Genomic DNA, 17,198 nt, shown 5'->3' with positions numbered 1-17,198 from the left:
ACTCAAAACTGAGCGATAACCTGAAAAAAAAAAAAGGAGAGAAAAAAAAAAAAAAGAAGGGAAAATCCAACGAAAAGACCAAAATAAAAAAATAGAGATGTATGCTTGGCTGTTGGGGGTTGTTTGGTTGGTTAATTTTTGGTTTGGGTGCTTTTTTTTTTTCTTTTTTTTTTTTCTTTTTTTTTTTTTTCTTTTTTTTTTTTTTTTTTTTTTTTTTTTGTAATGATCACAGGCCGGTGGAGGACAGGAGGGGCTGGAGTTTCCTTTTGTAGAGGTACCCTTCACTTGAAGAAGCAGGAAGAAAAAAAAAAGCCCTGATGGCAATTTAAGAAACAATAGACTCAACTCGCGCTGCCGGCTTTGCTACTTCAAGTGTCATTTTCCACAACCAGGCAAGTTTTTTCCTCTCTCTCTCTCTTTTTTTTTTTTCCTCCTTCTCTCCCAACCAAAGATGTTTCTTTCCTTTCAGTGCGTATAGATGAGGAGGACGCTGGTTGCCGTAGACAGATACACCAGAGAGGGAGAGTGGGGTGGGGGGAAGGGGGGAGAGAGAGGGAAAGAGGAAGGGGGGGGAAGGACAGAGAGAGAGAGAGAGAGAGAGAGGAGAGGGGAAAAAGAGAGAGGGGTGGACCCTGCCGGATGGAGATTCTGTTTTCTCCTTGCTAAAATAGAAGTGATTTGCAGGCTTTCCCTATGGAATCCAGTTTGACTCTCCCCAGAGCTAAACACAGGCACACTAACCCCAAAGGGAGGAGGCGGGGCTCGCGCCTCGCAGGCCTGCCCCTTCATTTGCATAACGTCATCCTTCCGCCTCGCTGCAGCCAATCGGGGCGCAAAGAGCCGGCTGGCTCGCGGCGCCGGGCCACGCTCCCTCATTACCATCCCTCTCCGGGTGGCGCAGGGGAGCTAGCCAAAGTTCCTCGCAAAGTGGCGAGCGCAGGATCGCTGAGCGCCGGCGTCTGTGCTGGGGCAGAGCTGGGCTGAGTCGGGCAGAGCCGGGCTGGAGAGGGGAAACAGACGCAAGGGAAGGGCGATATTTTTCTCGGGGATCTGAGCTGGGGTCTGCATCCTGGTCGTTGCGGTCCGAGTAGCATCCTCGCCACGCCCTGAGCGCGCTCGCGGTGCGCTGGCTGCGCCCTCCCGGGGCTGAGGCTGCGTCCTGCTCCGCTGGTCTGGGACGTCGGGGGCAAAAGTGGAGGAGACGGGAGAGCTCGGGCAGAAAAAGCAGGACGCGCGTCCCAGGTGCCCACCTCTTCGCTTTGAGGAGCGGGTGGTGGGGTGGAAAAATGGGTGCTCGATGTCGGGGCGGGAGATCGCGGAGGGCGCTTGTCTCCACGCCGGGAGAGGTGGGTGGACCCTGGGCCCCGGCAAGCGAGGCTCTGTGGGTGCCCCCAGAGAGTAGGGGGACCCCCGACTCTGCCCGTAGCTTGGCTTCGGAAATGGTTCTCGCTCAGACGCTAGCCTCGAGCCCGCGGTATTAGGCATTATCCTCAACAAGCTCACTTATCTCGAGTAATCTCCGGGATATGTAAACGGTGGACTGAATGCTGTCACTCGAGTTGTATCAGGAGGCGTCTTAAAATTTATTCAGATTCAACTCCCAACCCCTCCCCCCTACCCCCTACCCCAAAATGGGTTTTTTTTTTCTTTTGAATAACTACCAAAGCAACAACGTCTCAGATTAGTTGGTTATTTGTTGTAGGATTTCTCTGTTCCTCATCCTTTGTGTTAAAATGGGGGACTTGAACACCCCTCCCCAACTTCTGCTCCTGCCAGTTGTCCAGAAAGAGAGAGATTGAGTTAAGAAGGTGGGGAGTGGGGATAGGAGAGAAGGAGGGGGAAATAATCTCCTACCTCAGACCTTTCTGTATATATGCTTGTGGCTAGCAAACAAAATAGCTAGAAGTTTCTGGGTAATGTGCCCCATCATTTTTTAGCAGGTTGTAACCTCTAATAAGCACATGGTGAACTTCTGTTTCATTGCCCTCAAAGGAACTCCCTGTGACTGCAGCCAAATCTGCTAAGGACTCCTTGGGGGAAATTCTCTGCCAGAAATCCAGGTCCCCTTTCTGCTGGCCTTCCTTGGCCCTTTGATTTAGGAAGCTCATGGGGTCAGTGACGGAACAGTGCACATGCCCAAGTTGAGTGGATGGAGACAGGCAAGAATTTCACTTTGTGCTCTTGGCAGAGCAGGAAAGTGAGAACCACTTCCTGATTCCTGTACCAGGAAAAAAAAGACTATTTCAGGCTTGCGAGTACATGGCCACTGTGCTTAAACACTACTTTATCTTTGTGCATAAAGCCTGCCCAGCTCTCATACCATTTAATTTGGATCGCTAATGTACTGGGTACTGTGTCCCTGGTAATAATTAATAATTCATTTGATCTCCACCAAGACACTCCTGAAGAGATCTGTCTGCAACCAACAGGATCCCCATAGCGTCTACCAGAGTTCCTGGCACACAGCACGTGTTCAGGATGGTTATGTTGGTGGTGAGATTGGAAGGATTATAGGTTTGTGGGGAGGAGAAAGGGGGAGTTGGACCTTCTCCATCTCTATAGATTTTAAATGCATAATTGAAACTGGGCCTGCTGAAAACTTCCCAAAGCTCCAAGCTTAACCCCCAAGGCCCAGAGTCCCCAGAGCCAATCCCTACCCCTGCCTGGACCATCCCCTGCCTTCTCTGAGGGGATCCTTCAGGAAAGGGGAACCAGGAAGCAGAGGGTACCCTTCCATCAATGAGCCCCAGATAGCCATAGCAAAAGACTCAAGCCTCCCTCTCCTTAATTGCGTGAGCCTCCATTTTACCTGCCAGTGATCTATATTCAGGACTCCAAGTTGAGTCTGGCGACTACATACCCCAGTGATGGGCAACACACACTATGGTGGGGGTCAGATCACTGCCAAAGGGGAGCAGCAAAGGTGCCAGAGAAAGGAGAGACACAGCCACTGTGAGGATCAAGATCAGTGTGAAGCATACAATAGATGGATTTCTAGGGGGGTCGGACAGAATTAAGGAGCACTCTGCACTCAGTGATGTGTTTGTTGAGGGGCCTGTTCCAAAACAGAAATTGGCCAAGAGAAAGAAGACTTCAGCAGCCTGATTCCTGCCCCGCCCCCCCCCCGCCCCCCCGCCCCGTAGGTAACCTCCAGAAACTAAATAAGAGGGCGGCAATCTCCACATCTCCCAGGCCCTAGAAGGAGGGAAAACAAAAGAGGGCAGGAATATTCTGATCACACTGATTCCTTTTGGCCTTGTAGAAGCAGCAGATACCTCAACCTGGGATAGTGAGCAACTGTCATTTAATCAGCCAGAGTGTATTCAGAGCTTTTCCTCTGGGTGTCCTAGTGCTTTGAACCTGGCTTTCTCACCCAGTAATAGATGTTTAAGTAGGTGGGAAGCTAACAAGAAGCTAGAAAAGACTGAGAGGGTGATAGAAAACTGGGAACAACACCCCGGCCAGCAGAGTAGTAAGTTTTTGTGGATTTCTGCTGGTGAATATTGAATAGCAATTGCAACTTTAAACTTTGAAAAACTGCCTAAACACTTGTTCATCTTCCCTCATGTGAGCTTAGCATCACCTCCAGAAGGCCAAGCAGGTGTGTGGAGGGGTAGTGTGAAGTTACACTGAGACCGACTTCATCTTTTCAGTTTTTCATCCTCACTTCTCCTGTAAAGAAAAATACTGTACTCTAGCACTGGCCAGCCTTTGCAGAATACCTGTGCTATGACTTGAGAGTGGCTTATAACAGTAATCCCCAAATCCTGCTCATCAGCCTAATCTGATGAGGGGAATGCAGATTTCCAGGCCTTGTCCAGATCTGCAGAATTAGGGAGGGGAAAAAATCATGGGGGTGGGGGGAACCAGTGCATAAGAAAAATGTACAGCAAGATGCATTTTTATGTGGAGGAAGCGATTGGAAAGGCTTGATATTTCCTCTGGAGTTAAGCGTCCCGCTGAGCTTCTCAGGGTTTCTTCCGAAGGGAGGGCTGGCGCCCACCCCCTCCGTCTCCATTGCGCCAAACAGTAGGCAGGCCCCGCAGGCCCCAGGGTCTCCCCGCGCAGGAGGAAGCTCAGACCCGGCGGCAAGACCCCTCCTCCACCTCGAACTTTGGAAGCTTCTCACTCTCGGCTGTCCCAAGCCTCAGAAGTCTGGGGAAAGCATTCCGTTTCCCGGAGGGCATCAGTTGCTCCAGTAACTTCCCGGAGGTGCAGGTGGGAACACACGCGTGCCCGTTCCCCCCTCCCGACCCCCCCCCCCCCCCAAAAAAAAAACAGAGTAGAAAGGAGATAAATAGCGCCGAGCTAGAACTAGCGGGACGTCCCGGGGAAAGAGGGAATCTTCTCGGCTCGCCCGCCCCCAGGAGGCCAGACTCGGGACCTGTCGCTTAGAAAATCCCCTCCGTCTGTTTTCCTTACGAAGACGCGCCCCCAGAAGGGCCGCCTGCCCCGGGAAATGCCCCCCTTCCCCCGGCGGCTAATCAGAGTCGGCTTAGAGGGAGACGGAAGACAAGACCCCTCCTTCGGGGCTGGGGAGAAGGGGAAGGGAAAGATGGGGCGACGGAGGCCAGAGGCTGCAGTTCCACCGCGTGCGGCCGCCCTGAAGGCGTGGGCTGGCGGCCTGGGCTCGCGGCCGCGGGGGTGGGCAGGGGCCAAAGCGCGGGCGGCCCGAGGGCAAGGCGCGGGGTGGTGGCGCCGCGGGTCCCTGGGAAATGCAGGAGCTGAGCGGGGCGCAGCCTGCAGGGCTCCCGAGGCGCAGCCGGAGGCCGACCGGAGTGGCCCCGCCACCCGCGCGCGGAACCTGCCGCTACCCTCGGAGACCTTTCCCTGCTGCCCTGGGAGAGCGGCGGAGAGCAGCAGGCCGCGGTGCCACCGGCCATCCGTCTGTCCTGCCTCCAGGCCCCCGGCCTTCGCCGGCGAGCCGCAGAGGGGGAAGGGGCATTCCCGCGGACCCCGATTCCTCTTACAGACCCCCCCGTGCTGCAGAGGCGGCCGGGCTTGCTCGCCCAGCCAGACGGACAGCTCCAGTCCCCGGGAGCCCGCGTCTCCCCACGAGTGCAGACAGGGAAACTGAGCCTAGAGAGGAACAAAGACACCCACGGACGGCTAGGACAAGGGTTTGGGGCGAGAAGCTCGAACAAATCTTTCCCGGATCCAGCCTGCGGACTCTCTCGGGTTTCCCCTGGGGCGGTCCCCAGATAATAATAGATAACATTTGTTGAAGGCTTTACGGGCATAAACTCACTGAATTCCCACAAGACAAAGAAGGCAGGTAAGATCCCACCCCCACCCCCCATTTTACAGGTGAGGAAACTGACGTCTCATGTTTGAAAAGAAACCACCTGTCCAGCCTCACTGCAAATAAAGACGCCGAGCCCAGATTTCCCCAGTCTGTGCCCTTGGCCTAGGATCCAAACCAGCCACCCAGCCGCGGTGGCACTTTATCTCTGGAGTTTGCCCTGGTGCGCCCTTGCCCCCCCCCCCGCCCCCCGCCAACCCCGCCCCGCCTCCAGGGCAGATCTCCACGGCCCTCGAGCCCCCGGGTAACCCGCATGACAAAGGAGCTTGGGCGCTGGTTGCTTTCCGAGGGCAGGCAGCCGAAGGGACGGAGGAGGGGAAACCTGTCCTGAAAAGTTCCAGTGCTACCCTGGGAGCGCATCCCCTCGGGCAGACACCCGCACGCGTGTCTCCGGGCAGTCCCAGACAGGGCACACCAGGGTGCTGCTAACCCCAGCCCTGGCCCTGCCGCGAGCGCTATGTGACCTCCAGTCAGCCGCTTCTCCCAGTCCCAGCTGACGTCTTAGAGCTCCTGGCGCCTGCAGAGTCGTCTAATTCCTCCTGACTAAACAAGACTTTTCGGGGATGCCTGCGACGCCCATCAGAGGGCAAAGATCTGTACACCCGCGAATGCGCTTTAATAGAGGAAGACCATGTGGCCTTAGCCTGACCGTAGACAGCGAAAAACTAAAATTATACTGAGCCGGGGAGTACAGTGGGGACACCGCGGGAAAGGGTCTCCTAATCCCAGGCTATCCTGGGGCGCGCCCCATACCCCGCCCTTGGCCCTTCCCCCACCAACCTCCTACAGTCTTGCTTGGAGTAGGATCAGCGAAGGGCCCCCGCCCCTGCTGCGGAAAGGGGGCCCAGGAATCGAGAAGGGAGCAACCGGATTGCTTAGAAATTAGCATCTCTTCAGTAGTGCAGACTCAAAAAGAAGAAACTGAGGCCTGCGAGGTTTTGGCGGAGGGAGGGAGACGCAGGCCTACTTGCTCCCGGAAGGTAGGATAAGGAAAGGGAAGTTTAGCAGAGGAGCTCGAGATGCCCGGGTCACAGAAAGTTCGCACTTGCATGTTCTCTGAAGCACACTCCATTAGTTATTTACTCACCGTTCGACCCTTCGAGGTCTTTGTCGGCCGTCGAGATGCGAGATGAGGGTGATGTGAGCGTGCAACTTTGTATAAAGAGTGGCTGCATATTTGTGGGCCTGGGTAGTGCGAGTGTGCCAGGGAGAGCGCGCACTTGGTCGAGCAGGATTGTTGCACGCAAGCGTGAGTACACGTGAGCCTGTGTAGAGTGGGTGCATGTGTTACGTGGAGACGTGTGTCATACATGTGAGTGGGTGTGCGTGTCGAGGAACACTACGTGTGCAGGAGCATCGTACACTTTTGTGCGAGCCTGAGCTCACACGTGGTTCGTTTGTCCATGTGTGCATGTGAAACCTAGCCAAGAAGTCCCCAAAATCTCAGGTCCCGTGAGAGGAAAGGAAAGGCGCAGGCAGGTGTGCGGACCGGGCTCCCCAAGGCGGGAGGCGACACTGCTGCTCCTTGCGCCTGCGGGGAGCGGGGAGCCTTCCACGGGGCGCGCCCGGCGCGGAGGGTGAGCGCCCGGCCCGGCTGCGGGCTGGAGAGGCCGGTTCCCACCCGGGCGCGCCAATTACCGGGACCGCGCTCGCAGGGGTCCCTGCTGGGCAGCTCCCAGCTCCTAATTGTTCCTCGCGGACAGTTTCTGATTATTGATGCCGTGTGTCCCGAAAGAGACCGCTTCCGGGTTATTTGCTTATGTTTGTATCATCTCCATCACCGTCACGACTTGGTGGCTGATGAAGATGGTGCCACAGCCACCGACACAGCCCTCCCCGCCTCTCGGAGGCCGCCCGCGCGCCGCCGAGTCCTCCCTTACATGGAGCCACAGCGCCACCTCGCGATCCCCAGCCTCCCTCCCGTCGCTGCCTCCCGGGGCAGAGCCTTTCCCGGCGCAGCCCCCCCAGATTCCCAGTACCGGTTGGTTTTCCATTCGCTCTCGCCGCTCCTCTTTCCCCCGCACTGGAACGTTCCACTCCGCTGGAGCCCTGAGATTCCGCAAACACACCTCGCTGAGCGCGTCCGGACACGACCAGAATGCCCACCCCCCGGTCCACCTGGAGAAATTCTGCTGTCTCTAAAAGCACGAGCCCAAAGTTCACTTCCTTCACGAAACCTTTGCAAACCCGGCCTGTGCAGTCATTCGTGCCGGTCCCTGATTTCTCTGGTGCTCTTATCACATTGGACAGGAAATCTTGTTCAAGTATCTCTTTCCCCTCCCTGATCAGGGAGCTCACCTACAGTATTTTCTGCGTCTTAGCAACGATAATAACAATAAAACCTGGTGTTAACGAATGCACTAAGGATGCTCTAAGGAGCATCTCATGAATGCAATGTGCTATGCCACCCACTTTACTCATTATCTCGCTTAATTTTCCCAGCATAACTGTGGAGTAAACATCAATATAAATTCCCCAGTTTCCAGATGAGGCTAGACCGTTCCTGTCTAAGGTTGCTTTGCAGAGCCCAACCCAAGTCTGCCTGTCTGATATGTCTTAATCTCTCTCTCTCTCTCTTTTTTTAACCTCTATGCCTTGCAGACTTACTCGGCTTTATAGCCACAGGCTTTAAGACAGGACCAGGCACAGAGTGGGCATTGATATATTTACGAATAAGTGTACCACGGCCAATATAATTTTTTTTCTTCTCCAGGAGAGTTGAGCTAGAAAAACACTGCACTTATCAGATACCTTGATTGAAATGGTACCACAATGATTTATCCCAAAAAGGTATTCCACTACTAATGAGCTAGATAACCTTGGTCAAGTCACTTCATCCTCAATTTCCTCATTTTTAGAAATATGTTTAGCTGTATTAAATGAGGAAAAAACGGGAGGTATTTTATATAAGCCCTAGTACTGTAATCAATACTCAGTAAAAGTTGGCTATTCATATATTTATTAAGGATAGTTTTAAAAACTGAAGTGCAGAACACAAAATTGACTTACCTCTAGTCACACAGAATTCACCATACCTCTGCATAAAATTATCTCACTATTATATCTTCATTTTCATCTTGGACATAAAGTATGTAATAAAATATGTTTAGTTTATTGTGGTTGGGGTGTTAATGTTAACCCTGCTCTGTTATAAAATTTTAAGGGGCAGGGGGGAAAGATATAATTAAACAGTAAATCAGCAGGCTTTGACTCTCACCCTTTCCTCCTGCTTTGTAGCTTTTTACCAAGAAAGATTTAAAGAAACACTATAAAAGTGCTTATTATTCTGGAAAGTACAAAACTCTATTTTTTAATTTAGGGGACATTCTGAGCTGGTTTGAGTTTTCCCCACTTGAAACACTTTGCTGCTAGTAATACACTAAAGGTTTAAAAATATGTATCTAAGCAAATGATTGTACCCAAATAAAAAACAAATGAGGGTTGTTTCAACATATTCCAGACATTAGATGTTTCCCAAAAAGGCTGTTTTAGAGGTTTGGGGTTTCTTTCTAAAATGATTCATTAAATAATTACCACTATCAGCAGTTTAAGTGAAAATGAACTTTTCTGTCTGGTCAGGTTATAACTTTCTTACTAACAAATTATTTTAGAAAGACTATTAACCAGTATAGTTATCTTATAAATAAGCAAAAAGAGTCTGATAAAATCCACAAAAGGCATAAATGTGTCTCCCCATGTCACTGACCCACAATGCATTTCCAGAAACTTTATCCCAACCCCAATTTATTTTAGTTCATTTGTACCTGCTTCCCATTCTATGCAATACTCTTTTCTGCAGATGAAGAAATGAATTCAGGAAGCTTCACCTGCAGCAAATTAATGTGTTGAGATTTTATTGTACAGCTGACAGATATTTTATTACCCTTGATTGGGGATTTGAGTCATATTGACAGCGAGACACTGTTTCCCACAGTTTGGGGAGGGGGCCGTGTCTGTTCTGTTTTCTTTTCTTCTTTATTTTTAATATGGTAGCCACTAGAGATGCTCACCAAAATTATGGCTTTCCTTCTTCCAGGTGCATAGTGAGAGTAGAGTATTCTGATTCTTCTGCATTTAGAAGAATATTAAATACTAAACCTGGTTTGTTTTGATAAATGAGGAGGCATCAGTCATATGTGTTATTTAGAGGTAAAAGCTTTAAGAACCAATGTGCAATTCACCCAATCCCCTTCCCCTTGCCATGGTTGCAGGCATATGGAGTTTCCTTCAGCCTGCCACTCTTTGCAAAGATAACATGGAGTAGAACCCCTCTAGCCCACAGTGAACACTTAACATGAATGTGAAATAATCTTTTGTAAGTCCCAGAGATTTTTTTTTTTTTATGGCAGCATAACTGAGCCTTTCCTGACTAATATGCCTAGGAAGGTAACTCATCTTTTTTCTTCTCTTCTCTTTTCTTTTCTTTTCTTTTCTTTCTTTCTTTTTCTTTTCTTTCTTTCTTTCTTTCTTTCTTTCTTTCTTTCTTTCTTTCTTTCTTTCTTTCTTTCTTTCTTTCTCTTGACAATGTTAAAATTCTTCTCCTAGAGTGAAAGACTTCCATATCTAATTAAATAATCAGATAATGCAATTTATTCAACTAGAAGCCTATATCTCACTTTCTTATGTAATTCACACATTTCCTGTGGGTCAAAACATCATGTAGAAAACTCTGAAATGGGGAAGACAACTGAATTTTAGAAGTACTGAAAAGGAATCTCAGAATCATTGCTGGACCTCCCCAGGAATTTCCAGGGGGCCCTTTGCCGGCCTGCAGATACACAGTGAAGGGTAGGCCATAAGCTCTGATTTGAAGAAATTTTATTAGCAATTGTATGAGCGGACAGAGAAACATCTGTTCCTTCGGTGTGTTCATTTCCATAACTTCAGGATGATGAAAGTGAAAAATATTTGGCTAATCAACTTATATTTCAGGAACATGACCTAGGGAAAGTTATTTCACTTTTTTAGACCATAATTTCTTCAACTGGAAAATAAAAGTGTGAGGCATGATTATGTTCAGGATGCCATCCTGTTCTACTAAGCTGGAATTCTGAGATATTCAGGTGATATCGGTTTCAGGAGTTGATGCTACAGTATAAGAATTGTCTTGTGTTTCTATCCTCAGCACTATTTTGTCAGACATTAAAATTTTTTTTTCATGCTGATGCTAACTTAACTGTTTCTTGGGCAAGATAGATAGTGCTTTTTTTTCTTCAACCTCAATTTTGTAGAAAAGTGGGCCATATAGATTTGAGGCCATGTAAAATGCTTTGTCACTTTCCAGCTAAGAGGGAAAATTTACTTTTATTCGAGAATTATTCTTTTCAGTTTTCATTATCTGACCTAAGGAAATTTCTTGTGAATTTTCAGGAAACTTGTGTGATAAAATATTGATTGTGTGGCAAGTGCTATAGGGTGAAATCATTACTATCTGTTCCTTATCCTTAGTGTGGCATGACTGATTGCCAGAAACAATACTGTTACCTTCATTTGGATAATAATTTACAGCTGACAAAGAGGTTTCACATCAGTTATTGCTTTGATTCCTCTCAAGGAACCATGCAACTGACATTTCTCCCCCATTTCACCAAGGAGGAGCTGAGGTTTAGATTTGCCCATGCCATGTGGCTCACCAGCAGCAAAGCTTGGCTATAGCCCAGGAGCCACATTGCCTATGAAATTAAGAAAGCAGTCTGCAACTTTACTGGGGAATAGAGAGGGTTGAAACCAGGCCACAGGGCACTCCTTTACAGAAGATGCAGACATTGTTTCTGTCAACCAATTCCTGATTTCTCTCTTCTCTGGGCACCCAGAAAGATTGTAGTCCTCTCCTTGAAGGTAGGTGTGATCACCTGACTTACTTGAGCCACAGCATTTACTTAAAGGTGAGAGAACCGCCCCCAGAGGACTCGCTCTGCTAAACAGAGGGTTTCTGAGGGTAGCTCCATCAGTTTGGGTCCTGCTGTCATGACCACAATGAACAGAATTCCTTAGCAATATGCAATAGATTTAATGTAAATAAATGGTTAAGCCACTAGGACTTGGGGCATGTTTGTTATTGCAGCTTTACATAGTCTGTCCTGACTGGTACAGTTTCCTAATTCAAATTTAAATATTTTGTAAAAGAGAGCTATCTCTCATGGGTGGACTCTTATAAATTTGAGTTATATGCAATTAACTTTTAGAATGAAAATACCTTCTGGATCTCTCATGTTTTTATTTAAATTAATTTTACTATCTTACAGAAGCACAGGTATAAAACTACGGACACATTCTTTATGCAGATAACATTTGAACAACTGTGAAATCAAATTACAAAGTTAATGAAAAAGAAAAACTGCACAAAACCAAAGATTTATAAATGAAAACTATAAAACGCTGGATAACATTTTGTAGAAACTAAATTGCCACTTAAATATCAACATGGTTCTGAGTTTGGTAAAATAGGTTCTTTTGAAAATGGCCTGTCTACATAATTATGCCCTGTGTAATGTCTCAATTCTTCTACCACTTTTCTATTTTTCTGTAAACTACCTCAAAGCGTTCCTGAATTCATATGTATAAGAAAAGCTTAAAGGAGTCATTTCAGTATCAAATCCACCTCTGTTCCTTTAAATAAAAAAAAAAAAGATTTTATTTATTTATTCATGAGAGAAACACAGAGAGAGGCAGAGATATAGGCAGAGGGAGAAGCAGGCTCCATGCAGGGAGCCAGATGTGGGACTCGATCCCCGGACTTTGGGATCACACCCCAGGAGTCCTGATCTGTCCCTTTTTTTTCCAGCCTATGACAGTTAGGAATCACTGTTGGCACCAATAAGCACAAACTAAAATTTGAGCTTGGAAATTTAGAGTCAGGGATGCCTGGGTGGCTTAGCGGTTGAGCGTTTGCCTTCTGCTCAGGATGTGATCCCGGAGTTCTGGGATCAAATCCTGCATCAGAACCTGTGCATGGAGTCTGCTTCTCTCTCTGCCTATGTCTCTGCCTCTCTCTGTATCTCTCATGAATAAATAAAATCTTTAAAAAAAAAAAAAGAAAGAAATTTAGAGTCAGCACTCAGTTTTAAGGTAATTATTCAGGTAAGTCTGGTGGTGCTTAATTTTTTAAATAACTTATTTGTAATGACTTAGCTGAACTTAACAGTTCTTTTGAAGAACAAAGAGGACAGAGTGAATGGAAGACTCTAGAGCAGTACCATTCTGTGCAGAATTGCTGTGTGTTTTCCTTCAGGGCCACCATTAGACCTCATTTCTCAGCTTCCCTAGCAGCCACTATGGCTATATGGCTGAGTTCTGGCCAAAAACACGTAGGTGGGATTGATGGAAGTCATTTCCATAGTTCATAAAAACCTCCCACATAGTCTTTCATGCCTCTTCCTCCTACTTCTGTGAGCTGAATCAGAAAATCCAACACAAGAGTCCAATGCTCTAGAGCAAGGCTCAGCAAATGTTTTCTGTAAAGGTCCTGATAGGCAATATTTTATGATTCATGAGCCATAGAATCCCTGTTGCAAGTACTTCACTCTGCCATCTTAGAGTGAAAGCAGCTACAAAGCACAGGTTATGCATGATCAATGAATATGGCTGTGTTCCCATACAACTTTATTTACAAAAAAATAAAATAAAAAAGGTTTACCAAAACTTTAGATCAAATTTGGTCCATGAGCCATAGTTGGCTGACCCTACTCTAGAATATGTCAGGATCACAAGGTAGAAGGAATCTGGTCCTTAAGTGACTGCATGGGGTAATAAACTTTATTCAAGCAAGAAATAAACTTCTATTATGAAAAGTCATTGAGATTTAAGGGTATTTCAGCATTAACTGAGTCCTCCGATACTGCTGGAGTATTCAACTTCATGTGACCTCAGGTTGACCTATCAGTTGCCCCTACGCAATCAGAAGCTCCTCATCCTCATCCTCTCCTGTGCTTCGACTGTACATTTTGCCCAACATTCCCTCAATGGGAACTGTTTTCAAGGATGCAGTCTTAAGACAACAATGTGCTGTTGAGACCGTCTGGACTGTGTATGTGACTGAACCCAATTAAGGCCTCTGTATAAGCTTTTAAGGCTCAGGTGGGTGGATGCAGAGATTTACTTGTCTTGTGAGCTCCCCAGACGAGCCTCATATGGAAGTTCCCTTGCTTATGAAACCTGCCACCTAGCAATCCAAGAGTGCTACCACCTACCAAGAGTGGTTTACCACTTTCTTCGGCTTCTCCTCACCTTCCATGCACCAGACCCAGTGCCAGATTTCACTCTAGACCAACAGATATAATACCCCATCACACAGATGGCTTTCTATAAATAATAGATTTCCTCTTCATCCCCACATTCCTTTGAGAACACACTTACTCATTTGTCATAGAACCTTCCCAATACGTGAGTGAGATAAATAAAATGCCATCAGATAATCGTCTGCTTGGAGCATGCATATCATGCAATCTATGAGATTCCAAGTTGTCACTGTCACCTCTCTCCATCTCACCACCTAAATGTACCTAGATGCATATCTGAATTGTTTTGTGCCCCCTTCCAGTTAACCAGACACATTTGGGAGACAGTTTGCTTGGTTAATAGGTTTGCTTTCTGAGAACAATTTGCTCCCGCTTACATTAAGTCTCTGGAACATGTTGCAAAGTCATCTTTGGGTTTTTGCTCAGCTACTATGTAATGGCACTCTATGCTGGTCACCTACAAACCTGCAGCTTGGTATTTTTACTCCTAATTTATAATCAGGGAGCCTGAGACTCAGAGGGGTTAAAAAACTTTTCCAAAATCATATGTTGGAAATATCCTATATCTAGGCCTGCCTGAGTCCCAAACATCATGCTATCAAAAGTTGGATTCTGCAGCCTCTGGAATCTTATCCACCTTCCTTACTTGAAATGTATTTGTTGGGGAACAATTAACCTCAGGATGAGTAATTTGTCACCATTCTGTGTGCGTTTCAAATTTTCCCATTACACAAAGAAAATGAGAAAAATATGTCCTAGATAATACAGAGAAAAATGCTTCATTGTCTTAATTGCCTTTCTATTTCAATCAAGGAAGGCATTTAATTATTTCTGAACTATATTCAAAACTCTCTCTCAAGAATATGACTCTCCCCAGGTGAGTTAACCAAACCTGTGCAAAATATTTCTCTAGTCTGAATATTAATATCAAACATTTGTTGAGCATGTCTTATATGCCAATGACTGTTTGAATTCTCTCCATTTATGATCTCATTTATTCCTCACAGCAAATCTATGGAGTGGAAATAGTCATTATTCTCCACGAGCGAATGAAGAAACTGAGATACAGAGAAATTGGGGAGCTTGTCCAAGTTCCAAAGGCAGTAAGTGGTGAAGTCAATATTTGATCCTCAACCACCCTGGAGCTCACATTGCTCTCTTCACCATTCTGCTGTGCTGACTCTGAAGAGAAATATACTTTCCCCTCTGAGTATATGGGCAAAGCCAATGTGGAAAACTCAGGCAAGATGACTTGAGTCAGCTACTCAAGGGCCATTCAGAACCTCAAGTCTCTAGAATTTGAGGTGGATCATCTGAAAGCTATGGAGTCAAGACGGGTAGAATTTGTCTGGTTTCTTGCACAATCTGAAGCAAGAAGCCCTTGTCATTGCTAAACACCTCTGCCCGGGGCCCTGAAAATGCTCACGACATTCACTCTATCCCCTATGTCAACTTCATCACCGCTGATGTAAACCACAAGACGAGGAAACAACTTTTCTATGATATATACTTTATGGCCATTCTTCTTACCTCATTATTCTTAACTTCTCTTGTAAAAAATAAAGAACAATCAATTCAGTATTTGTTCTCTAAAATTGAATGGTATGAGCATGTGTGTTTTATAAGTAAGAAAAAGAAAATATTTTCTGGTGTACTGGACTGTACCCTTTGAAAAGCATACCTTATAAAACAGAATGGAGATTGGATTTTGAAATGTGTGGGCCACATCATTAGAAAGGCTGACACTATTGCTCCCAATTATTTGAACTTGACAATAGATAAGCTGAGGACATGTAACAATATACTTACATCTTCAGACCCAAATATTTTATAATTTGGGTTTAAAAATGTTTAGTCTTCACAGTAGTCTTAGTCTTGATTTTTTTAAAAACCATTTAAAAGATTTATTTATTTAAGAAAGAGTGGGGATGGCAAGGGCAGGGGCAGAGGGAGAGGGAAACAAGCAGACCCCCCACTGAGTGGGGAGCCTGATGCAGGGCCCTATCCCACAACCCTGAGATCATGACCTGATTTGAAATCAAGAACCAGACGCTTAATCAACTGAGCCACCTAAGTGCTCCTATTCTTAACCACTTTAATGAAAATATTCTATTGCATTAACTTTGTATCAGGGCATGTATGAGAAAACATTGATGTTTTTCAAATATGAAATATAGCCTCATTTCCTAATCAATAAGAGCAATTGTGGGTTCTCTGTGTGTCTTTAAAGGCTACTATTCACAAATCTAATCATCTGTTCAAATGAACCTATTTTAGCCTCAGTACATATGTTAACACTTAAAAAGACTGAATAAGCTCAGCTTCTTTTAAATTTTTTTTAATTTTTATTTATTTATGATAGTCACACAGAGAGAGAGAGAGGCAGAGACATAGGCAGAGGGAGAAGCAGGCTCCATGCACCAGGAGCCCGACGTGGGATTTGATCCCGGGTCTCCAGGATCACGTCCTGGGCCAAAGGCAAGCGCTAAACCGCTGCGCCACCCAGGGATCCCCAAGCTCAGCTTCTTATATAAGATTTGTGAAAATATGGGATGCCTGGGTGGCTCAGCAGTTAAGCTCTGCCTTTGGCTCAGGGCGTGATCCCGGGGTCCTAGGATCGAGTCCTGCATCAGGCTTTCTGCAGGGAGCCTGCTTCTCCCTCTGCCTATGTCTCTGCCTCTCTCTGTGTGTCTCTCATGAATAAATAAATAAAATCTTTTTAAAAAAAGATTTGTGAAAATCATACAGCCTTGAGACATGCAAGCAGTTGTTTAGTAAAGACTTGAACCATATTCTTAAATACCTGGAATTTTCATTTTCTCTTCATTTTCTTTTGTGCTAGTCCATGGCTATGTGTATAGTGTATATTCCTTTACAAGCATTTACATACTCCTATTTCACTATGTTCTGGAGAGATCATGGACATGTTTGATAGCAGCTGTCATTCAGATCAACACCCTACCCTACCCCTGCCACTGGTTCAAACATATTTATATTTATATATTTTAATACATTATTATAAATATTTATATATTTATATATATATTTCTAAAGTTTTTTAATTAATTCATGAGAGACACAGAGAAAGAGAGAGGCAGAGACATAGACAGAGGGAGGCTCACCCCTGTGGTGAGCCTGATGTGGGACTCAATCCCAGGACCCCGAGATCATGACGTAAACCAAAGGCAGACACTCAACCATTGAGTCACCCAGATGTCCCCCAGTTCAAATATTTTTTACATCTCCAAAGAAGAAAAAAAAAAAAACCCTGAAGTGCCAAAACAACAGTGGGGAGTTTCTAGATCAGGTTGTGAAGAAAAACCTGTAACCAGAGAGATTAGTGAATGAGTGCACTACAGCACTTATGCCCAAAAGCATTTCTGGTTACTGTTCACTTGGGCTTCACAGCACCTGCATGGGGGGGAGGAGCGGCAATGGTCAAGGCTCAGAGCCCATCCAAGGTGGGCAATTTTTAGGAGACCTTTTCACCATAAGCTTGGATTTCAAAGAGATACATTATCAATGTCAGATCAAAGTGAGTCTAAACCTATCCCACTTCCCCCAAAGCTGGGAGACTTTTGGCTCCAGACTGGAATTGAGGAGGATTTATACTCAGATACTCACAGCCGGAGTTGGCTAAGGATTCTGAGTTTAAAATG

The 17,198-nt window shown here is 46.2% G+C and overlaps 1 protein-coding gene and 1 long non-coding RNA gene across 10 annotated transcripts in view; one reads left to right on the top strand and one right to left on the bottom strand.

Moving 5' to 3' along the window:
• Positions 1-7,311, bottom strand: part of EBF1 (EBF transcription factor 1) — a 393,004-nt gene extending 385,693 nt beyond the window's left edge. For 8 of the 9 annotated variants that reach the window (XM_072824319.1, XM_072824323.1, XM_072824320.1 and 5 more), the window contains exon 1: positions 6,390-6,629. In XM_072824319.1, the coding sequence (XP_072680420.1) occupies positions 6,390-6,614 (225 nt within the window). In that variant the 5' untranslated portion in view covers positions 6,615-6,629. Of the gene's footprint in view, positions 1-6,389; positions 6,630-7,281 lie in introns of those variants that run through there. The other variant, XM_072824327.1, reaches the window with a different exon arrangement.
• On the top strand, positions 254-15,118 carry LOC140632381 (uncharacterized). The gene is made up of 2 exons (XR_012029935.1): positions 254-392; positions 14,547-15,118. It is a non-coding gene; the product is annotated as an uncharacterized lncRNA (long non-coding RNA).
• Positions 15,119-17,198: the final 2,080 nt, after the last annotated feature.

The sequence above is a fragment of the Canis lupus genome, chromosome 4 (assembly GCF_048164855.1).
Source record: "Canis lupus baileyi chromosome 4, mCanLup2.hap1, whole genome shotgun sequence".
Classification (NCBI taxonomy): domain Eukaryota; kingdom Metazoa; phylum Chordata; class Mammalia; order Carnivora; family Canidae; genus Canis; species Canis lupus.
The sequence above is the reverse complement of the archived record's forward strand: the minus strand, read 5'-3'. Positions and strand labels throughout refer to the sequence as shown.